The sequence below is a fragment of the Puntigrus tetrazona genome, chromosome 12 (genome assembly GCF_018831695.1).
Source record: "Puntigrus tetrazona isolate hp1 chromosome 12, ASM1883169v1, whole genome shotgun sequence".
NCBI lineage: Eukaryota > Metazoa > Chordata > Actinopteri > Cypriniformes > Cyprinidae > Puntigrus > Puntigrus tetrazona.
Genome location: NC_056710.1, coordinates 12,549,183 through 12,575,532, shown reverse-complemented (window position 1 = coordinate 12,575,532; position 26,350 = coordinate 12,549,183). Strand labels below are relative to the sequence as shown.

At 35.6% G+C, this 26,350-nt stretch overlaps 3 protein-coding genes across 3 annotated transcripts in view; 2 read left to right on the top strand and 1 right to left on the bottom strand.

Annotated features, from left to right (window-relative positions):
• tbkbp1 (TBK1 binding protein 1) overlaps window positions 1-8,452 on the bottom strand; it is a 40,021-nt gene extending 31,569 nt beyond the window's left edge. The window contains exon 1 of the mRNA XM_043254314.1: window positions 8,205-8,452. The gene's annotated coding sequence lies outside the window, so the exon portion shown is untranslated. The remainder of the gene's footprint in view (window positions 1-8,204) is intronic.
• A 3,041-nt stretch (window positions 8,453-11,493) lies between these two features.
• On the top strand, window positions 11,494-18,851 carry pdk2a (pyruvate dehydrogenase kinase 2a). The gene is made up of 11 exons (XM_043254033.1): window positions 11,494-11,738; window positions 12,805-12,946; window positions 13,673-13,744; window positions 14,036-14,220; window positions 14,295-14,384; window positions 14,484-14,561; window positions 14,727-14,803; window positions 14,891-14,989; window positions 16,475-16,585; window positions 16,990-17,103; window positions 17,538-18,851. The coding sequence occupies exons 1-11, from the start codon at window positions 11,621-11,623 to the stop codon at window positions 17,679-17,681; spliced, it is 1,230 nt and encodes a 409-aa protein (XP_043109968.1). The 5' UTR covers window positions 11,494-11,620; the 3' UTR covers window positions 17,682-18,851.
• A 3,966-nt stretch (window positions 18,852-22,817) lies between these two features.
• Window positions 22,818-25,877, top strand: LOC122355678. The gene is made up of 8 exons (XM_043254207.1): window positions 22,818-22,959; window positions 23,146-23,220; window positions 23,360-23,425; window positions 23,514-23,576; window positions 23,705-23,774; window positions 24,109-24,558; window positions 24,644-24,739; window positions 24,853-25,877. Exons 2-8 carry the CDS (start codon window positions 23,146-23,148, stop codon window positions 25,254-25,256), a joined length of 1,224 nt encoding a protein of 407 aa, XP_043110142.1. The 5' UTR covers window positions 22,818-22,959; the 3' UTR covers window positions 25,257-25,877.
• Window positions 25,878-26,350: the final 473 nt, after the last annotated feature.

Sequence of the window (26,350 nt, the reverse complement as noted above, 5' to 3'; positions counted from 1 at the left end):
GAAAGACAGAGGAAACGCTGTGGAAAATGGACTCTGTTATTTTTAGGGCTACCTGAGGGAATTATAGCAGTCCGGCAGCGAGAGCAATGCAAGTGGGTAACCTGGTTTTCCTTGAGAGAGAAACACGATGAGAATATTTCCAGAGATGTGTCTAACAAACACGTGCTGTCGCTGTCATGCCGCGTCTCTCTTCCTCGTTCTTTTACCTCACTCTACTTCTGCTGATTTTCTCTCTCCTCTTATCTCATTACTTCCTTCCTAGATTCATTTTTCACCCTAATACGTGTCTCATAAACCTGCTCCCCCCCTTCTCCCTCACCTGCTCTTCTCGCACTTTCTCGTTTATAGATACATGGATATATTGCGTTACGCCTCCATAGTAAGGCCTTGTGCTTTGTGTGGGCTACTGAAGCCATCACTTCACAGAACAATATCACTTTCACGCAGGCAACCCATTAACCAGGCGTACTTACTGATAATTGGAAAATCAGAAGCTTGGGTTTGCATGTGCGACATCACAACCACAACATGGCATTATTGAGGGCAACAATGCTAAGCCACTTGGTAACACTTAGCAACTGCTTCTAAAGAAACTGTTGAACCATAAAAGCATTGGGTAGAAATGTGTCTGAATGCATTTTAAAGGTCACGCAGGCAACAACACCTTCCATACCTCCTGCGATGCAGCACAAAAGCAGACATAAAGGCCCGGAAAGAGTCAAGACGGCCAACTAGTCACAGTTAATCCATTTTAAGACACACACGCTAAAAATATTTAAGTTAAAATGAAGAATTGAAATGTTCAATAAATAAACTCATTTTAAAGCTACAATTTAAATTAAATAAATTTAGAGAAGTAACTTCTCAGGAACTGCTCTAGCATCTACATTATTGTTCAAAGGTTTTGGATCAGAAAAATTAATACAGAAATGAACTTTTACTCAGCAAGGACGTATTAAATTGATTAAAAGACTGCAAAGGCTTTATAAAAACTTTTACACTGTTACAAAAAATGGTTTTCACAAACTATTTAACAGAACAACTGTTTTTAGGTTTTTTATTTATTTTTCAAACATTATTTAAGCACCAAATCATTATATAATTATGATTTCTGAAGGACCATGTGACACTGAAGAATGGAGTGCTAAAAATGCAGTTTTGGCATCACAGGAATACTTTATATTTTACATTATAAAAATATTACAAATTACAAATTTTCGATTACAAATCAAACATTTTTATTTTAAGTTGCACAAATATTTTCCCAAATCTTTTAATCATTTGAAAACTATGTTCAGACTGTTTTGTTCCATTTTGTTAATCAGTCTAAACCAAACAGTTATTTGAATGTAAGCCATCCTAATTATAAAAGGCTTAAGAATTAATAGACTTTATAACCCTGATTATGAAAATATTTTTTTGCATATAAATATAAACATTTTTATCTGTGGTATGACATTCATAACATCCTAAGCCAGATTCAGATAAGGAAGCAAACAGGAGAGCAGTTCCTCTGGCTTGCTTATGGCCAGCAATTCCCAGAGAGAGACATGTACCGCATAGAGGAGAACGAAGGTCATCACCTCTGATTCCAGTTACGTAAGATAAACGGTAATACACAGTGGGGATGTGGAGGGAAAATGACAGAGCACAACAAGCAAGGACTATCAGAGAAAGACAAAATGGGCAGGTAGATAACAAAACTCGGAGAATGAAATGGAAAGTGAGGGGGAGTTAATATTTCTGCAAGAGCGTCAGAATTTTGAAAGGGAGAATACAAAGGGCATCTGTCTGTCCACCCAACCGCATTCAGAGGTCATTCTAAAGTACTGTGAATGTCCTTTGACTGGTCCTACATGATAAATTACTGCCTATAAAGCAACAGCATGGTGAAGGAACATTTGGTCGAGCTTCAATCAGATGACTGTAACCTTGCTATTGACCTGCATTCAGAGTGTGTGGACACAGCATTATCGTGACACCGTGATGAATGCAAACTGCAGGAACGGCATAAGGATGGGGGCAGGATGGAGATGTCATCTTTGAAAAATCGCTCCATGTGCTTGACTCTGATATGTTGAAGTACTCACAAATGAGAAAAAACTGCTTCCTGCCAAGCAGCCGGGACTTTGACGCTCCGGCAATCAATCAGTTTTGTCAAAAAGGCTTAAAAAAAAAATCAGCCTAACTCTTGACTAAAACACTTTTCCGACAGGCCTATTCAGGTCAGCCATGCTAATTTTTTCTGGCTTGGTCACAAATATGGTAAGTAGTAATTTGTGTCAGACAAAAATATATGTTCTTTGAATCAAACTTTTATTACTGCTAATTAATTCTTTCATAAACATCGTTTCCAGTGCTGAAAAATTATGGCATGTAATAGGGGTTTTCAAGGGTTTTGTTTACGTCACAGACACATACACCTCTCTCTCAGCAAATAGAGAAGATTATCTACTATATAAAAAAGGTAAAGATCACATTTATAGCAAATTTCATAAAAAACATTAACTTTCTTTGAGAATGAATGTTATATTGCTACTATATTAGCTGATATTAGTGAATTGTTTTATCGGTTTTGGCCAATATTGAATATTTAGTTGAGCATTTAGTTGAATATTTAGTTGAGCACTTTCCTGTTCCCATCACCAAACCCTTGTTTAAAATGCAAAATCATTGTGAAATGTGTTTTCATTTATTGTACATTATAGTGCCTTGTCAGTTTTACTTAAAATGTAAAGCGCCCCTATTATGGATGTTTGGAAAATGACCTTTAATTCAGCTCTAAGACTCTTAGACTGGCCTTTCTGCTGCGTTTCAATATTTCAATGTTTACACTACACAACCTAAAACGCATGTCACTGCCATAGCATATACCATGCATATGGGTACAAAATTGAACACAATGTTGCTGTTTACTCGGTGGTCGAGGATATGCATCGTTTGTGCATCATTTTCAAAAGCCTCCATTTTGGTCCGTTTACACCAAATGCAAGCCGTTTAGTTTTCAAACTAAAACAGGATCTGCAGCGTTTTCAAAAGCCTCCATTTTTGACCTCTAAAACGCCAGAGTAGTGTAAACGATCTGCAGCAAAGGTTATGCATTTAATTGCAACACACTAGGACCTAAGCGAATGAAAACATCGAGTTTTAAATCTGAAAGTGCACCATGTATAAAGTTCAAAAGAAACTCTCAAAAGAAAGAGTTGACTTTGAATGACTGAAATGAGTTGTTTTTAAAAGTTGGGATCAAAATCAAACATTAGCAGCATATTGCCTGCTCACTCTTTGGCCTTTTCGTGTTGGTTTGAATGAAAATGCTAATTCATTCTTTGCCACTAGGTGCCACTTTTGGAGCGGTAAAATAGCTGTTTTCTCAGTAACAGCTGTATACAAAGCAGCACTGCGCTCAAAAACACTGCTTTATCAGGCATTGCTGGCATGGTGAAATAGAAAAGTCCTTCAGTGGACTAGCATTAAAAAAGCTTTGTGAATTATTCTTATGAAGAATATTTTTCCTAAAATTAGGAGTGTCACAGGCCTAATTTTTAAAAGTTTTCCGCAACTTTTAGCCTTAAGACTTTTTGTAAATAAAGCCCCAGATCATTAGAAATTTTGCATTCAAACTGTATTTTTTTTTTTTTTGCAGTGCCTTTACAGATAACCAGGGATCACCATTTTTGCTGTCCTAAAAAATGAACAAATTTAATTTGCATTTTAATTTTGAAGGTATACAAATTTGCACGTCTGAATTCGACACCAGAATTTATTAGTTTTCCACTTACAAGCAATTTATGAATCTGGTCCGGGTAGATTTGCACAGTGCCAGACCATCATAAACAAGATAGCAAGAGAAGCCCCGATAACTATAAAAAGCATCTGAATACTTATTGCCAATTCATGCTCTGCACTTATAAACAGACTGTGTCTTCAAACAACCGGAGCATGTTTGTGATTCATGCGACAGCCAGAAAACTCTTGAAACCTGAAAAGAAGATCAAAAGGAACATTTTACCATCTGTTCTGTACTGAGGGACCTCAGGCTATATAAAAAAGGGAACATGAGCAAAAAACAGGAAGCAGGTACTGAATTCTCTGACAGCTTCATGAGATCTGTCAGAAGTTTGAAGGATGGAGAAAAAGCAGCACATCACCAACTCATTCTATCGCAGTTTTAATCTCACTGTATCTCTCACATCGGTCTGCACTTCCGGCCCGTGCGTTCATGAATATTCCATCCTAATGGAGAGCTTGTTGTGAGTTGCAATGGCCCACAAGCAAAAGTTTGCCAGGCTGCAAGTACCTTACATAAATGTCTCCCTAAATTATGCATGGGAGGTATATAAGAACTGGAGAAAGTAATGAAATCATACTAGTTCGGCCATGAATCATGATTATCTGTCCAAGGGGTGCTGAAGTACTTTATAAGTGTATTACAAGTGCGCCTGCCGAAGTGCTTAGCTCTGTATTGTTCGCGGCTCAGTGAACCGAATCCCACTAGGAAAGATCTTAAATGAGAAACGTTCAGATTGTAATAAAATCACTTTTAATTCTGTACAACTCACAACCACCTCTGGTTCAAAATATAATTATAAGTGATCACTTCAATCAAAATGCATTTATTTCTGAAGCACAAAACTCATAATACAAAAATACATTTAATTGCAAACCATTAAATACATTAAACCCAATCTAAGTTTTTTTCCTCGTATCACTTAACTAAAAATTCTTATGAGATGTGACACATTTATAGTCTATAAGATATTTTATATTTAAAGACCCGCTGTGATAAAATTAAGCTTTTAATGTTGTTTTACATGTCTGTTTTCATATGTTTAAAGACAAACCTTGTGCAAATTCATCAGTCAACGCCACTTATAATAGCAGTGTATCAAAGACAGTCTCAAAACTTGTGTGTGGGAGCTGGTGGAAAGTTCTATTAAAGCCATTTTAAGACAGAAAAAAAGAAAACATTTAATAATAATTTAATAATAAATAATATTAATAATTTAATAAATTAATAATTTAATAATAAATAATTATTATAGATATGTAAAAAGATACAATTAGTGACGGTAGACGAGAATTAAAAGGAGCAGCAACATTATGGACCAATGAAATTTCACAGTGGGTGGGGCCAACAAGTATGATGCAGAAGATATTGAATGCAACAGTAATGTTCCAGAAATAAATTTTCACCACATGGAAAGTGTCTTTTTAAACAATAACTTCTAGCTCTGTGGTTGTTAAGCAGTGGTATTTGTTTTTGGTAAGCCATCATTTCCCATTACATCAACTTATGTTTTAATAATCATGGTTAACTGTGGTGAAAAACTACATTACCTATAATGCTTTAAAGAAAATTTCACCAATCAGAGAGCACCTGTCCATTTCCGTGAAACACCACTGCTCACATTCTCAAAACACTTAAATATTTGAACATAAATATGCATATTTTACAAAATATATTGTTTCTTAAATTAATAACTTTAAACGTTTAATCTAATTGGATTTTAATTTATGTTATTTGCAGTGGATGATAGCATTGGTTGGTTTGACTCACGGCTTTTAATGCTTTAATAAAGACTTCCTATATGGAAAAATCATAATATGGAAATAATACTACCAAAATTATGAGAAGACAAAATGTCCTGTCACTCATTGCTTGTCATGGTCAGCTGGGACAAAACCATATTAAAACGACAGTGATTTTATCGTGTCTGATTAGCACTTAAGGTTAAGCTGTTTTATAATCACAGGAGTACAACAGAAGACAATCAAGACCTGCCTATGGGACTGTGACAGCACTTTTACGCATTCGGATTAAAAAAGATTAAAAATTAATGAAAGACGAAAGCCACAAATTTCCTAGCTTATCTAAAACATGCACTCGAAAATCTTCTAGCTAGCTTTTTGTTGTTATTTAGCTCAGCGCTAAATTACGCCACTTGCTTGTATGAACGAGAGGAGGCAAAGGACTTCGCAGCCTTGTCTGAGAGTATTTCTAGAGGAGACACGGGTGGCAAGGCTCGTCTCTCGCCACTTACAAATGACCCTCTTCAGAAATTCAGCCAATTTCTCTGCCAAAGCGATCCTTTCCTTCCCGAACCCGCTCACGGCTGGCTATTTTCTTATAGGTGAATGTAAAAATAAAGACAGGAGGACAAAACAATGTGCCTTTTCACAGCTCTGACAAAAGCCGGTTCAAAGCAGCATAAATCATAATTACATGTTGCAACAATGAGCAACATGAGAAGTGCTTTTGTGCCTGGGAATAGCTGAGAGGCTAACGTGATTCACCTCCCAACGTCAGACCCTTAAATTAGCTCCTGCAGACAGTCTCCCACCAAGAAAAAAGGCGGTGCTGCTAATTAAGTGCACAATAATCAAGTCAAAGGTCCAAACAGAAAGGAGAAAAACTAAAAGACACGGGGCAGTCCAATGTTTTTTTCTTCAAGGAATTCCTAAAATATGATTTAGTCAGCCACCCTACATAGTTTATAAACACCCAGTACAACTTGAGAAAACATAATGCCCGTCAGAAGTGGAAATCAAGCTTGTCAAAAACAAAGCTTGTTCAGAAGCATTGTTTCGTGGCGTATTCAACACTGCGTGCGTAGTTTTGTTTTGTTAAATTGCAAATGATTTCAGCAGACCGATGCAGAGATCAGAGAGAAGAGAACTTATCAAAAAACGATTCTATTATTACAGAAATCATTAAACGTTCGCAGAATAACACACCAGTATCAGGTGGCATCTTTTGACTGTACCGACACTCAAAAGCTAAAGGTACATTTGTTTTTGTTAAACTGCCAGCTAGTTTCCAGAATAATGTTTCAGATATCGGTGACTGTATTGCAATTTTTTTTTACTGTATTTGTCATTAAATTATGCAATATTAATATGCCACCCTATCCCTGAAATGATCAAGCTGAAACAAATGTCTTGTATATCTCGAAAACATTTACAATTCACCATTAATAGTTTCAACATGCGGTCTTTAACTGAAGCACATAAGCATTTTTTTTAATGAATCGACTTTGTGAACATTTCGATTCTAAAGCTCTACCAGTTGAGACCGTGTCATTGCTGTTTATTAAAGTTAAACTTACATATATTGTCCGCTTACGAGCGGCTACCCTCTTTAAAAGCGGTTCAGCACCTGGAGCTGTCCAGTGCATCATTGCTAATGACCATCTGCTAAACCACTATACACACGACCTACGCAAAACTAACGACAGATCAAACCAAACTGCGTTTCATCGCTACATACCAACGGTAGCTCAAGAATCAAAGCCTGCCAGCCTTGAACAATTCAGTGCTTTGAAACAATTACACTGTTAAGTGGGATCAGCCTACCTATCACTCGCCACATCAGCTCACTATAATGCGGTTGTGCGGGGACTGTTGTTGTCTCATTACACAACACAGCGAGCCTGCTGATGATGTAAATGATTTATACTGTCATGGGTAAAGTTTTCTATTTCCCCATATATATATATATATATATATATATATATATATATATATATATATATATATATATATATATATATAATAGTAATTTATCGTTATTAAGTTTAATAATTCCATAAATGCCATGTTTTAAAATGTAATCATCCTTCATGCAAGGGTGCTCTACAGTAAGGAAAAAGTTATTTATAGTGTAGTACGGGACATACCACGTTATCAGCTGTTATTTCTCCCTATAGACCGGTTATTTATTCTATTCCATAATTGAATCAGGTCATAAATCTCGCTGACCGTCTGAAACAAGTCATTAGAAATCATTTCCACCGTCGTTTAATCTCAATCAGCTGTGCTTTCGTAAAGATCGTATCCGTTCCAGCGCAGTTTTTGTTGCATTTGACGGATCTACTTGCAGCGGCTGAGCGACGCTGATGTCAAACCGCAAGCGTCTTTTGTTTAAAAAAAAAAAAAACCTGCCTGCGTTGATGGCATCTGCACAACGGCGAGATCCTAAACACAGTTACGTTAAAACATGTAAATGCGCATCGGACACGCAACGCTTCCCGTGCCGCCTCGCGTTGTATTTACGCGGACATTTGTAAAGCACTCTGTAAAACATGGCTGTGCGCTGTTCGCCACTGTGGAGCCTCGTAATGATGTAACCCGCGCTGCAATACTCCGACCGTACACATCTAAACGTGTATTCCATGAAAAAAATAAGGGAAAAGAGCACTCACGGTGTGTCATAGATCCGTCCTCTGCTGACATGTCTTCGGTGAAGGGCCAGGCACCCCAGAAGTGCTGGTTAATTGTACGAGGCTGATGCCCGCTGCTCTCCACTGCTGTTGTTGGTTTAGATGCTCTCAGTGTGGAATCAGAGAGAGTTTGAGCGCCACTGCTGAAGATTCAATATAAAACATCACCGACACAGCACTACATAACCCCTCATGTCCTGTTCAAGATGGGCTTTACTTCCTGGTTGTTTCGGGTCCTAGAGGCTCCTGCGCTGCGTGGCTACCCTTACGCAAAGAAAATATATTCATTTTATTTTGTGCATGGAACATATACAGCGTTAATGTATTACGATATACAAAATAATAGACCTGCATAAGAAATTGACACTTTTTTTATACTGAAAAATACGTTTACTTAGCTATGCATTGCATGTATTACGCGATTTCATATTCAGTTATGCATTGGATATAAAATTATTGAATATATTAATGCGCGTGTGATAAAATGTGGTACTGTGAGTATCTTAATATCTTTGAACACATATATTCATATCAATACTGGAACATTAAAACATTATAAATATATATATATATATATATATATATATATATATATATATATATATATATATATATATATATATATATATATATATATATATATATATATATATTGTGATTTGTCTATTACGTTATCCATCACTTTAACAAGACATGCAACTGTTTTATTTGTTATATTTAAAAGAAAAGTTTACATATCACATTTCATATATGAAACATGTTATACATACTATTTATATTCAGAATAATATAAATATGTTGTCATTATTATGTTATAATTTTGTTAAATCATTTTGCCATCATTTCAACAAGCTATTAACTGTCCAAAAACTGTCCAAATCATTATCTAGCTTCTCATATGTGGAAACATTATTATTGTGTTATAATTTCTATTACACCCTTATATATTTTTGTGTCAGTAAAATGATAATAGTCATTAAAATAGTATATTTTCCCTTCAAAAAACATTATCACGATCTAATTAAACCCTACGATGCATGAAGCCGTAAGCCTTTTAACCGAAGAAAAACATTATTAAAGAAATTGCTTAGTTTAGGATCAGCTTGAGCCCTACAAAAACTATTGCTGAAAAATGCAGTAAAAACAAGTAATATCACCCAGGCATGAGCGCTGCATAACTGTGATTCATTGTGTCACATAATATTGAGTAGAACAGCATGAATATGTGTGATGTTGCCTCTCTGCTGGTGTTTGATATAAATACATTCCCATTTGTTCAGATCTCGAGCAAAATATCTACTGCATTCTTAGGTAAAGGGTACAAAATGTTTTGCAAACTTATTTACTCCATGCAGTAGTAGATTCCTACCCTAAGCTACATGTTAATATTTTAAAAGTAGGTATTACCTAATGCGTGCGCGTACTATTTTTGAAAGTGTACCACCCCAGCGACAGTTTTGTAATCTTAGAGTGTGGATGTACATTTGTCTTCATGAATACTGTGTATTGTGACATCATGCTTATTTTTGTATATTTTGTATATATAGAATTGGGAATTATGCATATTACATATTGGATCTAAAAAACCCCTGTACCTCTCTCTGCTCTCTGCGTTTTTTCCTGCATAATTCAAGTAGTTATCTGGCTATTCATATACGGATGTTTTTAAAATAAACACTTTAAATGTAAAATGGTTTTTGCTAATAATTTTTATGGATTTATTGTGAATTCTGTTGTGAAATACGGCTTGGTAGGAAAACAGCTACTGAAAAGGAACTGGAAGGTCCGTAACAATTGGTTCCTAGCTGTTCCGTTCAGTGAAGGGAGAAAACAGCACATCAATGGCCCGTATCTGACCAAAGGAAATTTCCACTGGGCATGTTTTCTTCATCCAATGCACTCGGGTCTTAATGGCTACGCAATCACTTCTACATAGACAGATTGCCTTGGAGTTTAGATAACATATACGGTAAGGAAATGAACTACAACTTATCTTTAATTCTTTTATTTAACACAGTAGAATAACCATGTGTTTAAAAACTATAGGACCAAAAAACTGTGTTTAAGGCCACATACTTCAACATAATGTGACATTTAAACGGCCACAGATACCACAAACACCAAAAATGTAATGATCTTGTCTAAAATAACAGATGCAATTCCCTATTAACTATGGTGGAAAGTAAAAAAAAAAAAACCCAAAGATGACCACAAGGTGGCGCAGTTGTTCAATAGCGTGGAGCTGTATATTTGAGCATATGGGAAATGTTATGATTTAATCATGAAAAGAGCCACTGATTGATCTAGGTCTCCATAGCGAGAAATCATCTGATGAAAGCCGCTGCACAATTCATAAATACACTGAATGCACGTGCGAATCTAATCGCAGTTAATAACATTTTAAAAATGCACTTTTAAGGATTGATATTTGTCAAACATCTATAAGCACATAACCCTTAAAAATGAGCCTTTTTATTTACTCATCTGACTGCTGGCTGGAAGGAGAGGGTGAAATATGCATGACTGACTTGTCTCTTATCGGGGCTCTCCTTGTTATGCAAGAATAGATTTGGCATGTTTGTCTTTCATAGAACATAATGTCCTTAAGCACAAATTGACCATTAAAAAAACAGAAATCTTTGGACCGGGAACTTATGCGCGTAATGGATTTGTCCCAATATGTCACGAAAAAGATCAAAGGGGTAAAATAAAGTTCAGAAGAGCTTATACTGTATTTCTAAAGTCACATTGTTAAATATTTGTATCATTAAGATGTAGGCTAATAAAGTTACCCTCATAGATTCATCTTAATATGAACTAATTCTAATGTACTTAATGTAGCACCTCAAGTTAAGTTAATTTAATCAAATTCTAATGATATTAAAAAGTTATTAATTTATTACAGCAGGTTGTAACTTCTGCACTTATTTACCCTAAAGATGAATTGTAATTATACTACAGATTTTGTATAGCTGAGGTACGATTAATAGGTATTATTAATAGAATACTTCTGATATTCATTTAGCTTAAATGATTGATTTTCATAATGATCACCACAGTTTAGAATGGGAAGAACAGATGTTCTCTTTCAGGAGGCAAGCTACACAGTGACCAACGCACACGTGTTAATATCCCTGACTGAATGCTTATATTTATAGGGCAATGAGCAACGTATGGCCCCGCCTCCGCATGCTATTGGGCAGATCTGCATTAGTAATAGGAAACTCTTGCTCTGATTGGCTGTTGCGTGTTCTTGGAAGAACAGCTGCCTCTTATACCATCATACAGCACACATCTCACTACATGCATTATAAACACCGTGGCTTTTTTTATTTAAAAAACCTGAATCTCTGAATTTGATATATCAGGTAATTTTCGGTTTCGACCGAGTCAGCAAAATGAAGTTCGTCAGGTTTATAATGAGGAATGCTGCTTTGGCCAGTGCGCCTCATCACATTGAACACTTCTCCAAATTTTCACCTTCTCCACTTTCCATGAAACAGTTTCTGGATTTTGGTGAGTGCTCGATCGACTGTGTTATTTGATCTTTTATGAAAACGCACGCAATCGTAGAATGATAAGGAATAGCCTCATGTAAACGCTGTTTATAATGAAAGTGGTCGCGGTCTGCTGCAGAACGTACAGTTTTAACGCAACTTCATCTTATTATTTTGCTCCGTAGTTCGTTTCTGATTAGGTGCACGACTATGTAGCTCCATTGCATGTGTTATTTGAATCTCCTTGATGCAGAAATTATTTACTTCTTCACCAGCTGCGTCCGATTCAGGAACAAAGTGTCCTTTGAATCGGATCTTCTCAGTAAATTCGCTGAAACGACTCACAGAAGCAGTCTGGATTTGTTTACGAATCTCATTGAACGGTAAATCGGTCTGAACTTCACAATTTGAACTTGAACTGAGCGGATAGTAAGAGAATGTGGAGTATACCAAGGACTGCCAAATTACTTAAAAAGCCAAACAGAAGAAAAGATAAAAATGAACCATATTGGGTTTAGTTTTGTTTAGTTTTGTCCTGTTTGTTATTATTATTTATTTGAATTTTATTAATTATTGTATTAATTATTATTTTAATAAACAGATTTAGAAATAAATTTAATGCAGATTATATAAATAAATTTTTAGGAACACATTGTTTTAATTATTTCTATGCTATTTCTATTAATTCCACTGGAAAACATTGAACATCCTCATTAATACAATTTAATCGACAAAGCCAATATTTTCCAACATAATGTTTTATTCGAACTTTTTAGAGCACTGTACACTAATGTAAAGACGCATTGCTCAATTGCCTTTCTGAACCGGTTCTTCTGAACGAACCGTCCAAAAGAACCGATTCGCAGGAAATGACTCGGAATTCCCATCCCACTGTCCATATACGCGGAGTGTTGCATCATTTAACCGCTGCTATTTTTGTTTGCATTCGCTGCGATATTCACACATTTGTATTCCACCGTGTATAAATGCACCGTTCATGACCAACGTGCAAGCAAACCTATACCATTATAATAATTAGTTAAATCGCGCTATATATTTATTCGTTACATGTTGCTTTCTTCCAGGTTCCACCAACGCATGTGAGAAAACATCTTTTGTTTTCCTGAGACAAGAGCTGCCGGTGCGTCTGTCAAACATCATGAAAGAGATCAACTTGCTCCCCAAAAGATTACTTACCACACCTTCCGTACAAATGGTTCATAGCTGGTGAGTTATGAAACATTTTACTGCTTTCATAATCTTGTCTACTTTGACCAGAATTGTTGTGGCAACGACGTATTGTTTAAAAGGCGATTACATGGCCAGAGACGTGGTGTTTATATTTAGCACGACACTCAAACGCCGCGGTCTACTTGAGACTTGACCAAACTATGAACTTGCTCAGCTTGTGAACTTTGCCCTATATTCAACGACAGGGAAGGAGCTGCAAAAGAGGGATTCTGCTGTGAACTTTGCTCTACTTTCCCCCTCGTGCTTTAAGGCGTCATACTAACTCCTCGGTGTTGCCTTTTAGGAAGTGGAAACTTAGGCATAGCCAAAACAAAACAAAACAAAACAGTCTTTCATTAATATGCATGGTATACAACTGTTAACGGTTGTTTTCCCACAGATATTGGGTCAGTGTTCTTCTAAATGCATCTGTTTACTAGTTTAAGCCATTTTTAAGCTTAAGCCAAATATGTCATATTTGCAGTTTATATATATATATATATATATATATATATATATATATATATATATATATATATATATATATATATATATATATACATGTTTAATTGGTTAAAGTCTGAGGGACAATTCCACGAAATAATCTTACAGGTCTGTTCTGAAATTAAACAATTTCTCAATAAATTCAGTGCTCGCACTAAATTATTATTATTCAATATGATTACATGAATTCAAGCCTACTTATTTTGTTTGTCTGCTAAGGTATATACAAAGTTTGATGGAGATCTTGGAATTTTTGGAGAGAAGTCCAGATGACCAATGTGTATTGGAAGAGTGAGTAGAAATTAAACGGGCAAATTTCCTACGTATTGACCTCAAAGTCAAACGAAAACAAGAAAAAATAAGAGTCAATTAGTCAATAAGATTTTTTTTTTCATTTTCCTACAAACATTCTCATTAGTATTAAATTGAGAATTGAAAGGGTTGGCATACATTCATTTCATGAAGATAACTTTATATAGAGAAATAGGGATTTTAGATTTTGGGGTCAGATATTACTGTTCAATAATATTACAGTGCTCTTCATTCTTCAATGCACATTTTAACTCTTGAATATGCACACAGGTTTGTAAATGTTCTGGTCAACATCCGAAACAGGCACAATGATGTTGTACCCACTATGGCCCAGGGTGTGATTGAATATAAAGAAGTATTTGGTCAAGATCCAGTCACTAATCAGAATATTCAGTATTTTCTGGACCGTTTCTACCTGAGCCGGATATCAATCAGAATGCTCATCAACCAGCACAGTAAGCACAACATTCAGACCAAATTCTTGCTTCCTAAAATGCTTGTATTAATGTTGATTTATCTGATTTTTCAGCTCTTGTTTTTGATGGTGCTACAAATCCAGTTCACCCCAACACCATTGGCAGTATAGACCCTCATTGCCAGGTGGCAGAAGTTGTTAAAGGTATATTATGCAAAATCTATCTGCTGTCAATGTAGAGTGAGCTTTGTTGCAAAAGTGCTACCAAAACCTATTTTGTGACAACATTTTATTGTACTGCAGATGCATATGAAAGTGCCAGGATGCTGTGTGATCAGTACTACCTCAGCTCACCTGACCTGGTGCTTCAGGAACTTAACAGTAAGAACACAGAAATAATGTAAAACCACAAAATATAGGTTGAGATACTTGATATTAAACTTATTCCATCTATTGGTTCTCTTTGTTTCAGGCATAATTATTCAGAGCTTAGCAATATTGCTATAGGCAGTATTGAAACTGTGACTGTGTTCTTCTTTTTTACAGCTGATAACAGAAACCAGCCTATTAGCATCGTGTACGTGCCTTCCCATCTGTACCATATGCTGTTTGAACTGTTCAAGGTGAGCTGTCTCATATTCTGTCCTGAAACAATGCTGTTTATTTAAGGCAAGGTTAATGTTGTCATGACGATGTGCTTCTCTCCTCAGAATGCAATGAGGGCGACCATTGAGAACCACAGAGAGGACGGTAATCTTCCGCCCATTCAAGTCATGGTGGCCATAGGAGGAGAGGACCTCACCATCAAGGTGATTTTAACATAAATGCTACAGTGATTTGTTCACATACAACTTATTTAAAACAAAAAGCTCGACTTTCATAGTAATTACACACCTTTTCCAATATAATGTAATTTATGCGTTTTTTAAAAAGAGTCATATTGTGAAGCTACAAATAACATTAGTTTGTGTATTTTGGTGTAATGTAATGGTTTTATGCAGTTTAAGGGTCAAGAAACACATTATTTTACACATACTCTTTTTCTGGTACAAAGCTTGTCGTTCTGAAAGGCGCAAACTAGGCTTAACTTTTATAATATCTCTTTGGGTTTGTGACTTAAATCTTTGCAATCTTATATATGCACAGCTTGTAGAACCTCAAAGACAAAGGAAAACTTTAAATCAAATCACATGACTCCTTTAGTTTAGATTTTCTTGATTTCATTTTTTAATTATTTGGTCCACTTTGTATTAGGCTACCTCACCTACTATGTACCATGTACTTTTAAATGAATAATTTAGTACAATGCACTTATTGTGTACATACATGTTTTTACATTGGACTTTTAAAAATACCTGTATGCAATTACATCTGTAAGTAATTTCTGTAAATTACATATATAATTACACTGTTGACCCATCCTTTACATCATACTCTTATACCCATACCACCTAACCTGTCCCTTAACCCTTAAACATACACCACCTCAATAGCAGCAAAAGTGTTTTGTAATACAATATGAACTCAATAAGTACATTGTACTTATTTTTTGATGTAAGTACAGAATATTTAAAGGCACCTAATGTAAAAAAAAAATGTCACCAGTTATTTTAAATGATTGTTCATGAGGATTCCTGTTAGATTCAAAGCACTATAAAATGGCAAACATACTTTAAACTGTTTAAATCTAAATCTGCATAAATTACAGTATGCTTACATGCTATTTAAAATTACTTTAGATTACAATAACGAGATTTATGAATTTAATTTTGATGCAGTGGTGGAATGAGTCTGTTTGCTTAATTGTAACAAAATTTATAAAATTTTTAAATACTTTAAAAAAGGAAAATACTTCTTTTTTTGTAAAATCTACCTGCATATTTATTGGTTTTAAATTATTGTATTTTTTTTATTTATTTTTATTATTGTTTATATTTGGGTAACTTTATTGTTGCGAAACTCATGCGATTGTAAAAAAAAAAAAAAAAAAATCATGCGATTGTAGTCTGATGTAACTAGAGCCATCAGTCATTTTCCCATCAGTGAAACACCTGCTGTTGCATAACACAGTGCAAGAGAGCAGATCCTTGTTGTTTGGTCACCTTGAAAATGCTGATTTAGGTCATGTACATGCTAACCAGTCGTGATCAAGGGTGGAAGTCATGGCCAGTGCCTGTTGGTCTGTCATCATTATAACCTAGTTTTTTTTTTCTTTTTATGCCCCAGTTCTCTCTTTTTCATAAATTGTCTTTTTTTCACCTTTTATGCTAATAATGTAATCTCTGACTATGTAGATGAGTGACCGAGGTGGTGGAGTTCCCTTCAGGAAGATGGAGAATCTGTTCAGTTACATGTACTCCACGGCACCAAAACCCCAGATAGATGAAAAACATAGCGCTCCTCTGGTGAGACTTCACTGCATTACACATTAAATACGAATGGGATTGCAATTTACATATATTTACACTTATTAAATGGTTATTATTATTAGAGGATTATTAAAGTTATCTACAACTAAAACCACGAGAACCTTTTTTTTAATTAAAATTAAATAGGCATAAACTGAAATAAATATACAAAAAATAACTTTTTTATTTGAGCTAGTATAATGAAGATATAATTTCTCATTTTTAATTAGTTAAAAACTGTATAAATGTGTCAGCATTACAAAAAAATAAAATAAATAATAGTTAAAAATATCAAAATAAAAACACAGTACAAAATATTAATAAAGACTATAATAGTTCAGTAATTTCAACAATACGTATAACACTGCCTCTTTATAATATTAACCAATTTTTGTCCACAGGCTGGGTTTGGTTATGGGTTGCCCATTTCTCGACTCTATGCCAAGTATTTCCAGGGCGATCTTCAGTTATACTCTATGGAGGGTCATGGCACTGATGCAGTCATTCACCTGAAGGTACGTTTAAACCCTAGTGATAGTTGACCCAAAAATTAAAATGGAAATTTCTGTACGAAATAAAGACGAATGCTTTTCAAGTAATCACGCTATACCGGTTATACACCAGATTGAAAACAATACCGAGGGATAAACTTAAGGTCTACAATCAACTGACAACTTTCAAAATTGCTGTGTGCAGTTTTTATCTACTTAAATATATAAAAGACGATTAATCAGCTAAACAGTCCAACGTTGTTAAACAACGGTACAATCCACTAAGCACTTCTGTCCCTTACAGCCACTTTTCCATTCCTCACAAAAATGATAGTGTTAACCTGCCAAAGGTCTATTCTTTGCGTCTTCTGAACGCATTTTTACATTTAAAAACGCTAGAAATGTCTCGTGAATGAGAGTTGTGTTGTAACAGATTACATCGTGTGTGTTCTCCTCAGGCTTTATCCACTGACTCAGTCGAGAGACTCCCAGTGTTTAACAAGACAGCTCGGCGGAACTACGAAGTCACGCAGGGGGCAGATGACTGGTGTGTCCCCAGCCGAGAGCCTCTGGACCTGGCTGTGTTCAGACTGGCCAAGTGAAAAGAAGGACGAATCCTCAAGGATGGATAAAGGACGGTTCTGTGACTGACAGAGATGAGTGCATCGCGATGGCCATAGTTTCCATATGGCTGTGTCCCAACTCACCACTCACTGTGAAGCCACGTAGTCTCTCAGAAATACTGTAGATGTCGCATGCGATTGGATTCCTCAGCACCATGATTATAATTTAGTTTTTTTGTTTTAAGGTTTGAAAAACTAGGCTTTGTCACAGTGTTACCTTAAATAATTCTAACTCGTATGAAGTGGGACGGAGTGCCAGTGCCAGGTTAATCTGCACTTAATAGCTCTTTCTTTATTGGAAGACTGTTTTAAGTGGAAGTTCCAGTGTGAAGTGAGTCAGACAGACAGTTTACAGAGGTCTTGCTCACTGCGTTAGAGAAATGGACCGGCTAGACTAGTGGAACCAGAATGTACCAACAGGCCTATGCCAAGGATTCAGAGACAGGGTGGTAAAAACCAATATGCAACCTGTGGTGGATCATTTATGTTAAAGTCTACTAGAATGACTGCATTGCAATCAATCAAGAGACATTTGTAATTAAATGACTGATTGCTGCTGTAGGGGTATTCCTGTTCAGAACGGCCAGAAGAGAAAGGCCATGGTTTTGAGTATTAGTGTGTGGCCAAATATGTCTTTGTGATCCATGATGTGTAAGAGTTTAAGAAAGAACCAGTTAGGACTAGAATGCACCAATAAACTCATTGATTTAGACTTGAAACACAACTTATGCACGAGCATTTCAAACACAGTGTTTTGTGCATGTTTATTTTTGAACATGCTAAAGCATTTTAGATACCTCATTGACTGAAGTTAGTTTCTCGATGTCAACGCGACGACCTTTGCTCAGCTGTTGCCTTTCCGGTTTTCTGGGCCTTTGGCCACTAGCTCTCCCTGCGAATATTATATAGCATGAAATCAGAGCTTCTAATTTTAAGCCTTCTCTTTTGAGAGCATGCCTACTGTATTAAATCAACCATCTGCTTTGAGCTTGTACCATACAACCTTACGTGTAAGGACCATATTTTGTGTATTTATATTTTTGTTGCGTTACCCTTGAAAATCTACATTTTATTTTTATAATAAATTTTTCATCTTAAGCAAATGATGTGTACAGAATGGAAATAAACACATTTTTTGTGGAAATGCTACAATGAAGTAGAGTCTTTCATAAGTGCTGAAAATGTACTTTGCATTACATAACTTGCACCAATGAATCCTTTGCATTGAATGGGTGCCGTCAGAATAAGAGCCGGAATAGCTGATAAAACCATCATTACAATCCACAAGTAATTAACATGATTTCAGTCCAGCACTTAACATCTTGTGAAGCAGAAAGCTAAAGTTTTTGTGGGTGAATCAGGCGAGAAATATGCACAGATCAAGCACATTTTACAAGTGAAAACAGTCCAAAACATTTCTAAATAAATATTTTGTTGGATTTTAATGAACTGGGGATGGACTTTTTTCAACTGAAGAAACTTTATTATAGGTTATGAACTTGTACTTTGGCCAAAAAGGATGATTTAAAGTAAAATCTCCTTAATAATGGATTTGTTTCTTTATTCCTCCTTAATAATGGATATTTTTCATTCGACTTATCCATCATGATGTTTCTGTGTGCTGTTTGGATTCTCATTCCGATGGCACCCATTCACTGCAGAGGATCCACTGAGGGGCAAGTGATGCTAAATATCTTTAAATCTATCCCAATGAAGACGTGGAATCTATATGTTGGATGACCCGAGGATTTTCAAAGGAATTATTATTTATTTTTTTAGAGTGAGGCTGAATTGTAGAGAGAACAAATATGATTGACAGGTGTGGAGATTCTACACATTGGTCGTAGCCCAGTAAGGCAAAGGTTACATTTTATAGTAAACAACACACCACTTACAGTCGGAGGTTACATGAAAAGTGAGGTCATTGTGCAACATTGAGAGGCATGAATGGAACAACAGACCTGGACAAAACAATGAACTTAGCAAATCTGTCCTGCAGTGAATAAAGGTCAGCTGAATGTGAAAGTAACACCAGAATCGTTTTTGTCCGCTGTGTTCTTGATAGATTAACCTTCTCAAGAACTGCTTGATAAACAAGTACTCCTCTTACAATATATCACATACCATAAAGCACATGCTATGTGGCACTCCATGTAAGGTTAGATCGAAAGCTTGTTTACGTCCTGAAGTCTCTGAAAAGTTTCAGGCCTAGATAAACATTAAATCAATGTGATAACCTTTCCGTTATCTAATTATTTTGACATTTTTGAGCAATCATAGACAACTCCTGCTCATAATTTATTTGTTCAATTTTTTTTTGTAAATAAAATAAAATATTATTTTCAGAAATAAGGATAAAAAAAGATTATCACTGGGATAGTAACCTCATAGTATTTCACACACACATTATTTTGATAAATCACCATTAAAAAAAACACATAATTATGACAAGTAAAAATGTTTAACTTTTTCGCATTTTTTCCTATTTTCCTAATATTTCATTTAATTACATTTTAAAATTTCAGTTTCTTTTAATGACAATTCTTCAAAGATCTTACAATCTTTTTATGTCCAAATAATGGCATTTTATCTAACAATTGACACCTTTTATGTCATAATAATGAATTTTGACTTTTGATGAATTTCGTCTCATATACTTTTGATGATTGTTTATGATGGTTATTTTATTATGGCCTGACTATCTCATAGTTTCATCAGAATTCTGTCAACACTAAAGCTACAACAATAACGAAACAGAGGAAAGATATTGTTCTTCCCAGCTGATGAACAATAAAACCTGCCAGTCAGAGTACACAGAATTTAATATAACGTGCAAAAATTTTAAATGCAATAAACAGAAGCTATTGTCTATTGGGTGCCAACGTAGTTTTCTTTTCTTGTTGTGAACAGGCCTTTACTCACCCTCATGTCTTTCTAAGCCTACAGTACATTACTTTCTTTCCACCAAAAAGAAGATATTTAGAAAAATGCCTCAAACATGACTCGGTTTTCATACTGCTTCGGAACAACATAAAGGCGATCAAATAAAGAGAGTTTTTTTGTGCTCTAACATAATCTATTTTAAAATATTACCTTTCGTTTAATTGTAGTTTTGTGCACATGAGTGTACATGCGTATCTAAACATTCAAAAGAAACAGACGGCTTCCCTTCACAGAGCACCCTGTTAAGCAGCTGTTGAAGACCCAACCCTCGTGTGCTAGAATCCACAGAGACGTGCGAGAACAGCAATGAGCAACCGTATGCAATTCCAAGAACCGCCAAAGGAAAGGTACAGCCCACAAAGCAGGTCATAAAGCATGTAGTGTACGTGTTTTTCTGCGGGTGAGTGGAGATGGGAGGGGGTCGTCGGGTGGGGTAGGGGTGAGTAATGTATGCAAACATATCACAGTTCACAACAGGCCGTAATCGGTTTGTCCAGGCGGCTGTTCTCATTCTGGCATGCCTGTCATTCCCCAGGGCCGTTTACTGATGTATCTTGCTTATGTAAAAAGGCTGAGGCCTGTGCTTCACATCAAAACATGAACATTGTTTTCCTGGGTGGACTATTGTACCGACTGGCCTGGTCTTATCTAATCACACAATCGACTGCTCATTGCTCTGTTGACAGTGAGAGTTGAGGTTACTGCCAAAAGCTTTAATGCATAACCAGACGATGTTTGGCATGGTTTTTACAGTTAAGGAATGAGAAAAGCAACGTTCTGTTGACTCTATTACATTAATATGCCTAGGAGAGATAACAGCGGATGCTGTTTATTCAAAAGAACTTTACGCTCTCAAAATAAAGCTTGCAAAACCGTCACTACGGTGCTATGCTTTCAGTACATATTAACATTAAAGAACGCTTCAGCCTCTAATATGTAATTTTAAGATGCTAATATGTAACATTTATGTGTAAAAAAATACAGAAATACCATTTAGCTTTTGTATCTTATAGTTTGTGTAACTGCTATCTGAGTGGATTCTATTTTTCCGAGTGGTTCACTTAATGAGCCACAAGTAAAACCCATCACTCCCATTTTACTCTTAAAATTAGATTTTATTCCTACAATTAAATTGGCATGTTTGTTTTATATATCATTTTGCAAAAACACAAACAGATACAAAGACAACAGCAAGACAATAATGCAATTGTTCACTGGTTTTCGATCATTCTACAATTAGATACATCACCAGAATATTTTTAATATATTATGCTATTATGCTACCAGGATCATATTTTAGAAACCCCCATTGTTTTTAATAAGTTAGAGGTCACCACCTAGTGTTGGCTTTTGGTGTTGCAGATACTTATTATTATTTTAAGATATTAGTGCACCCTGCCCCCAGAGACACTAAGACTCATTTCTATCAGTCAAAGCAAGCTCATATTTGATTCACTGTGCATATTTTCCACGAAGCTATTTCCTGCTCACTATCATTTATGCTGTATTATTACACTTTAAATCTTCCTCACTGGGCTTATTTCTCCTTGCTGGTAATATCAAACCCCGCTTTTCATTGTTTTTAAATGTGAAAGTAATCTCACAGGAATCTAATATTTATTTATGAACATTAGACAGCAAAGCATAATAGATTTAAAGTGTTATTAAGGATACTATTTTAACATAACGTGCGTTTGTGCAAAAAAGGAGTGCTTGTCACTGTTTTGCTGATGAGGCATTAATAGTCTTTTTTTGCTCTAACCATTGTCTTGACACGTGGTTTTCGAATGATACTTGCAAAAGCATAATTCTAACTGTCAAATAGCTTGTTAAACTGCAATGTGAGAGCTAGTAATGCCCACTGCTAACTCATAACTAAAACCTGGTCCATCAAAAAATGCTAATTAACAAAAGAAAACACAGTTTAATGCAAAATACTGATCTAGCCTTGACCTTGATATTTTAACTCATTGTCTCCTTTTTGTTTGCTTTTATTTTTGGCATTCCAGTTTGACTCGCGCAGCTTCAGTAGCGTCTTGCCAGCGCATATACAAATGCAATTTTGCGCCAATTGTTTTTTTGCCAACCTCATGAGTTTAAAAACTGCTTATTACGGCTATTTTTCATGTACATGTTAGCACCTTATTTGTGAAGAGTGTCACCAGTCTCATGTAAGAGAATATTGGTGTGAAAGTCAAACCAGCAACTTCCTTTTGCATGGCAGTAGTGTCCACCCATGATCTAGTGCAGTATATAAACTCTATTCTATATAGTTGACTTGCATAACGCATAGAGATCTGCTCTTTGTGAAAAGGTAAGCTTAAAATGTTCATAATTTCTAAAAAAAAAGAAAATGACTGGATTTGCCTTTTTCATTATTGGCCAAATAGTAAATCCAATTTCTTTATTAAAAATACATACTTATTACATACATTATTATTATTATTTACATAAAATTAACAATATAAAGTCTAACGCAGATTTTTGCTCTGGCCTTTAGATGCTTTTCTTATGGGTTCAAGTGCTTACCGTGCTGGTTGTCTGCGCAGCTGACTCTGCGAACAGAGATATTTCAGTAAGCATTGATTTGGTGAATATAATAATGTTTCTAAACAAATGAGACCAAGATTTCGAAAAGATTCTTACATTATAACTGCAGTTGTACAAATATACTAGACTGTTATTTCACAATATTGCATTGCACTGTTTTTCAGTATATATTCAGAGCTTGGAATATTGCTGACCAGCCTTTGCAGGAGCAACTTGCTGTCATGTATAAGGTAGTGGTGAATTTAAAAATGTTTAACATTTTAGTTTCTAACGAGAAAATGTTATGAGCATCGTACATTGTTCTCTGTATTTATTTAGGAGATGGAAAGTTTGAAACACGAACAAGCAGTAATGAAACAAAAGCAAGAAGCCTTGAGCCAGGTAAGATGAATAATTACAGATAATTAAAGATTTAAAAAATAATAATAAAGATTAAATAATTCTTTCCTATTGTGAAGCAAATTATTATTATTATTATTTTCAAAAACATTATGATTGTTTTGTTGCAGGCATTACCACACTGTTCACAAAAGCCTATTGATACAGACGTGGAAATGAATTTGACATCACTACAAACAGGTACACAAATTCCTGTATGCTTTAAATGTATTTAATGATAATAAAAATGTTTATTATTAAAATTAATTAATATTAATGGAAAAATTGTAAAATTATAAAATGCTATTAATTAATTTAAAAATAAGTTCAATAACTGAAAGATTGAAAAAGTGTGTGTATATATATATATATATATATATATATATATATATATATATATATATATATATATATATATATATATATATATATTTTTTTTTTTTTTTTTTTTTTTTGGACAAAGCTAATTCATTCATACTATCCAGTCCATATCTAAAAAAGAAAAAAGAGGGCTATTCATTTCTGTCTTTGACAGGCAACAGTCATTTGCTGTATACCCTCACCCAGGATGGAGATGAAGATGAAGGCTCTGGTGTGGATGACAGTGACGAATCCTCTGACCCCTGCAATCATTATACCGCGCTGGACCAAGCCTGGAGAGCCACAAACTACACCACCAAGAATGTTGCTTGTGACCGTCGTGTCCAGTGGAAGGGCTGGTACCGCCTCTTCTACCGTGGGAAACCCATCCAGATGCCCGAGAAGTGCGTGAAGAAAGAAATGTGTGGCACTCACGCTCCGCTCTGGCTCGCCGGCCGTCATCCCCGGATACGAGACGGGGTGGTCACCCGCAAAGTGTGTGGAAACTGGAAAAACAACTGCTGTTTGTTCAAATCTTCTCCCATTCAAGTGAAAGCGTGTAGGGGAAACTACTACGTCTACAAGTTTGTCAAACCCGTAGCTTGCCATATGGCATATTGTACAGGTAAAATAAGATGCACGTGGATTTTCAGTCAAATTAGAGGTAGGCTATTTATGTATGAGCTATTGACTGTACACCATCCTTTCAGATATTAACACGCTTGTCTGTGGAACGTGCAAAAAATCGGAGTCTTGCATCAGCAGAGACAAAATCACCTGGATGTGTAAGAAAAACAAGAGAAGAGGTGAGTCGATTCTTATCATCACCAATCACACTGTGAAAATGTATTTCGTATTATTACAATGGTCTGCCTTTTAAGGAAAATAATGCAGCATTTTCTTTCCTTGTGGTCTTTAGTGAAAGCAAAAGTCCATTTTTTTGTCACCTACCCGGCCAGCATCTCAGGAAAAGTGAACAGGATTATGTACAGGAAAGTGTATGTGAATCAAGGAAGGGCTTTCAGCACTCGCACCGGGATATTCAGAGCTCCGGTTTCTGGCGTTTATCAGTTCTTCTTCTCCACACAGACTGGGGGCAGTGGGGCAACTGATCTATGGCTGGTTGTGAATAATTACTGGGTGGCTGTGTCCCATAGCAATATTCAGGGCTCCAGCTCGGTTGGGAGTCTGTCTACGTACATGACGACTCTGCGCAAGGGCGCTACGGTTTATGTGACCCATAACCGTGGCCGCTCTTGGGCCAATAATTCGTCCAATACCATCGTTTTTGGGGGTTCATTGCTTATGGTGAGAAAAATCTAAGAGAATGTAAAAGTCATCTGAGGCAAAATTCAGTTAGAGGCCAATTTAATAGTACTAACTAATCGGATTGACTTGCATAAAACATACAATGGTAAAAAATGTTCTGCTAGTTCTGTTTATTCTCTCTGTTTATTCATAACTATTTTTAAATGTTTCTTCCTGAAAGATTTATTTCAAATGCAAGTACCCGTAACATTTTTCTAAGTGCTTTTTTCTATAAAAATTACTTTGACATAAAAATTTTAGACTAACCAACCTTTTGTCTTTATTATGTATATGTATACACATTTTACTAATAACAATAATAATAGTATAAAAGAAAACAATATTTGTTTCCTTTCTTTTATCTATAAAATTGCCATAAATCATTTTGTTTTGTATATATGTAAAATTTGTAATTATATAAACATTTTTAGTATATATATATATATGGTAAACTATGGTAATTATGTATTATGTAACGTTTAGGAATAATATTGTCCCAATCTCCTAGAGACACATGTGGGGGCAGTAGAGTCATCCCATTGTGTTTAATCAGGAAGGATGTCTCTTCTTGGCCGCAGACGGCTGAACAGAGCAACCTGAAGCCATCTTCAGTTCTCATTAAACTTACACACCTTCTAGTGTCTCGAGGTCACTACAGACACGTTGACAGCACGTGCCAGGCCAGAATCATGTAAGATACCGGTAAATGTGTTTTATTAATGTTTTAAACAAGTTTCAACCCCCGTGCTTAACTGCACATTTGGCTTTGGGTGGTTCTATTATTCCGATTTGTTGTAATTAATTTAAACATTTTGCCGCACTGCCGTATACAGTTCACTCAAATGCGAGTGTATCCATTTCCTTATATGGTCAAAGGACAGCCGGACATTCCAGGGATATTCAGATACTCGGTGATGATGACTAATAGTAGTCCTAAAAGAATGCCAACTATGCTCAATTCAAATATGACCATCCTCTTCAAATGACCGATATGATGATGTTAACGTTTGCTTCTTTCTTAGTCTATGCTATGTGATGTATGTTTTAAATGATGAATTAGCCGCCCAGTTACTCTTTTTTTTCACTTGTAAATTTCCAAATGTGTAATT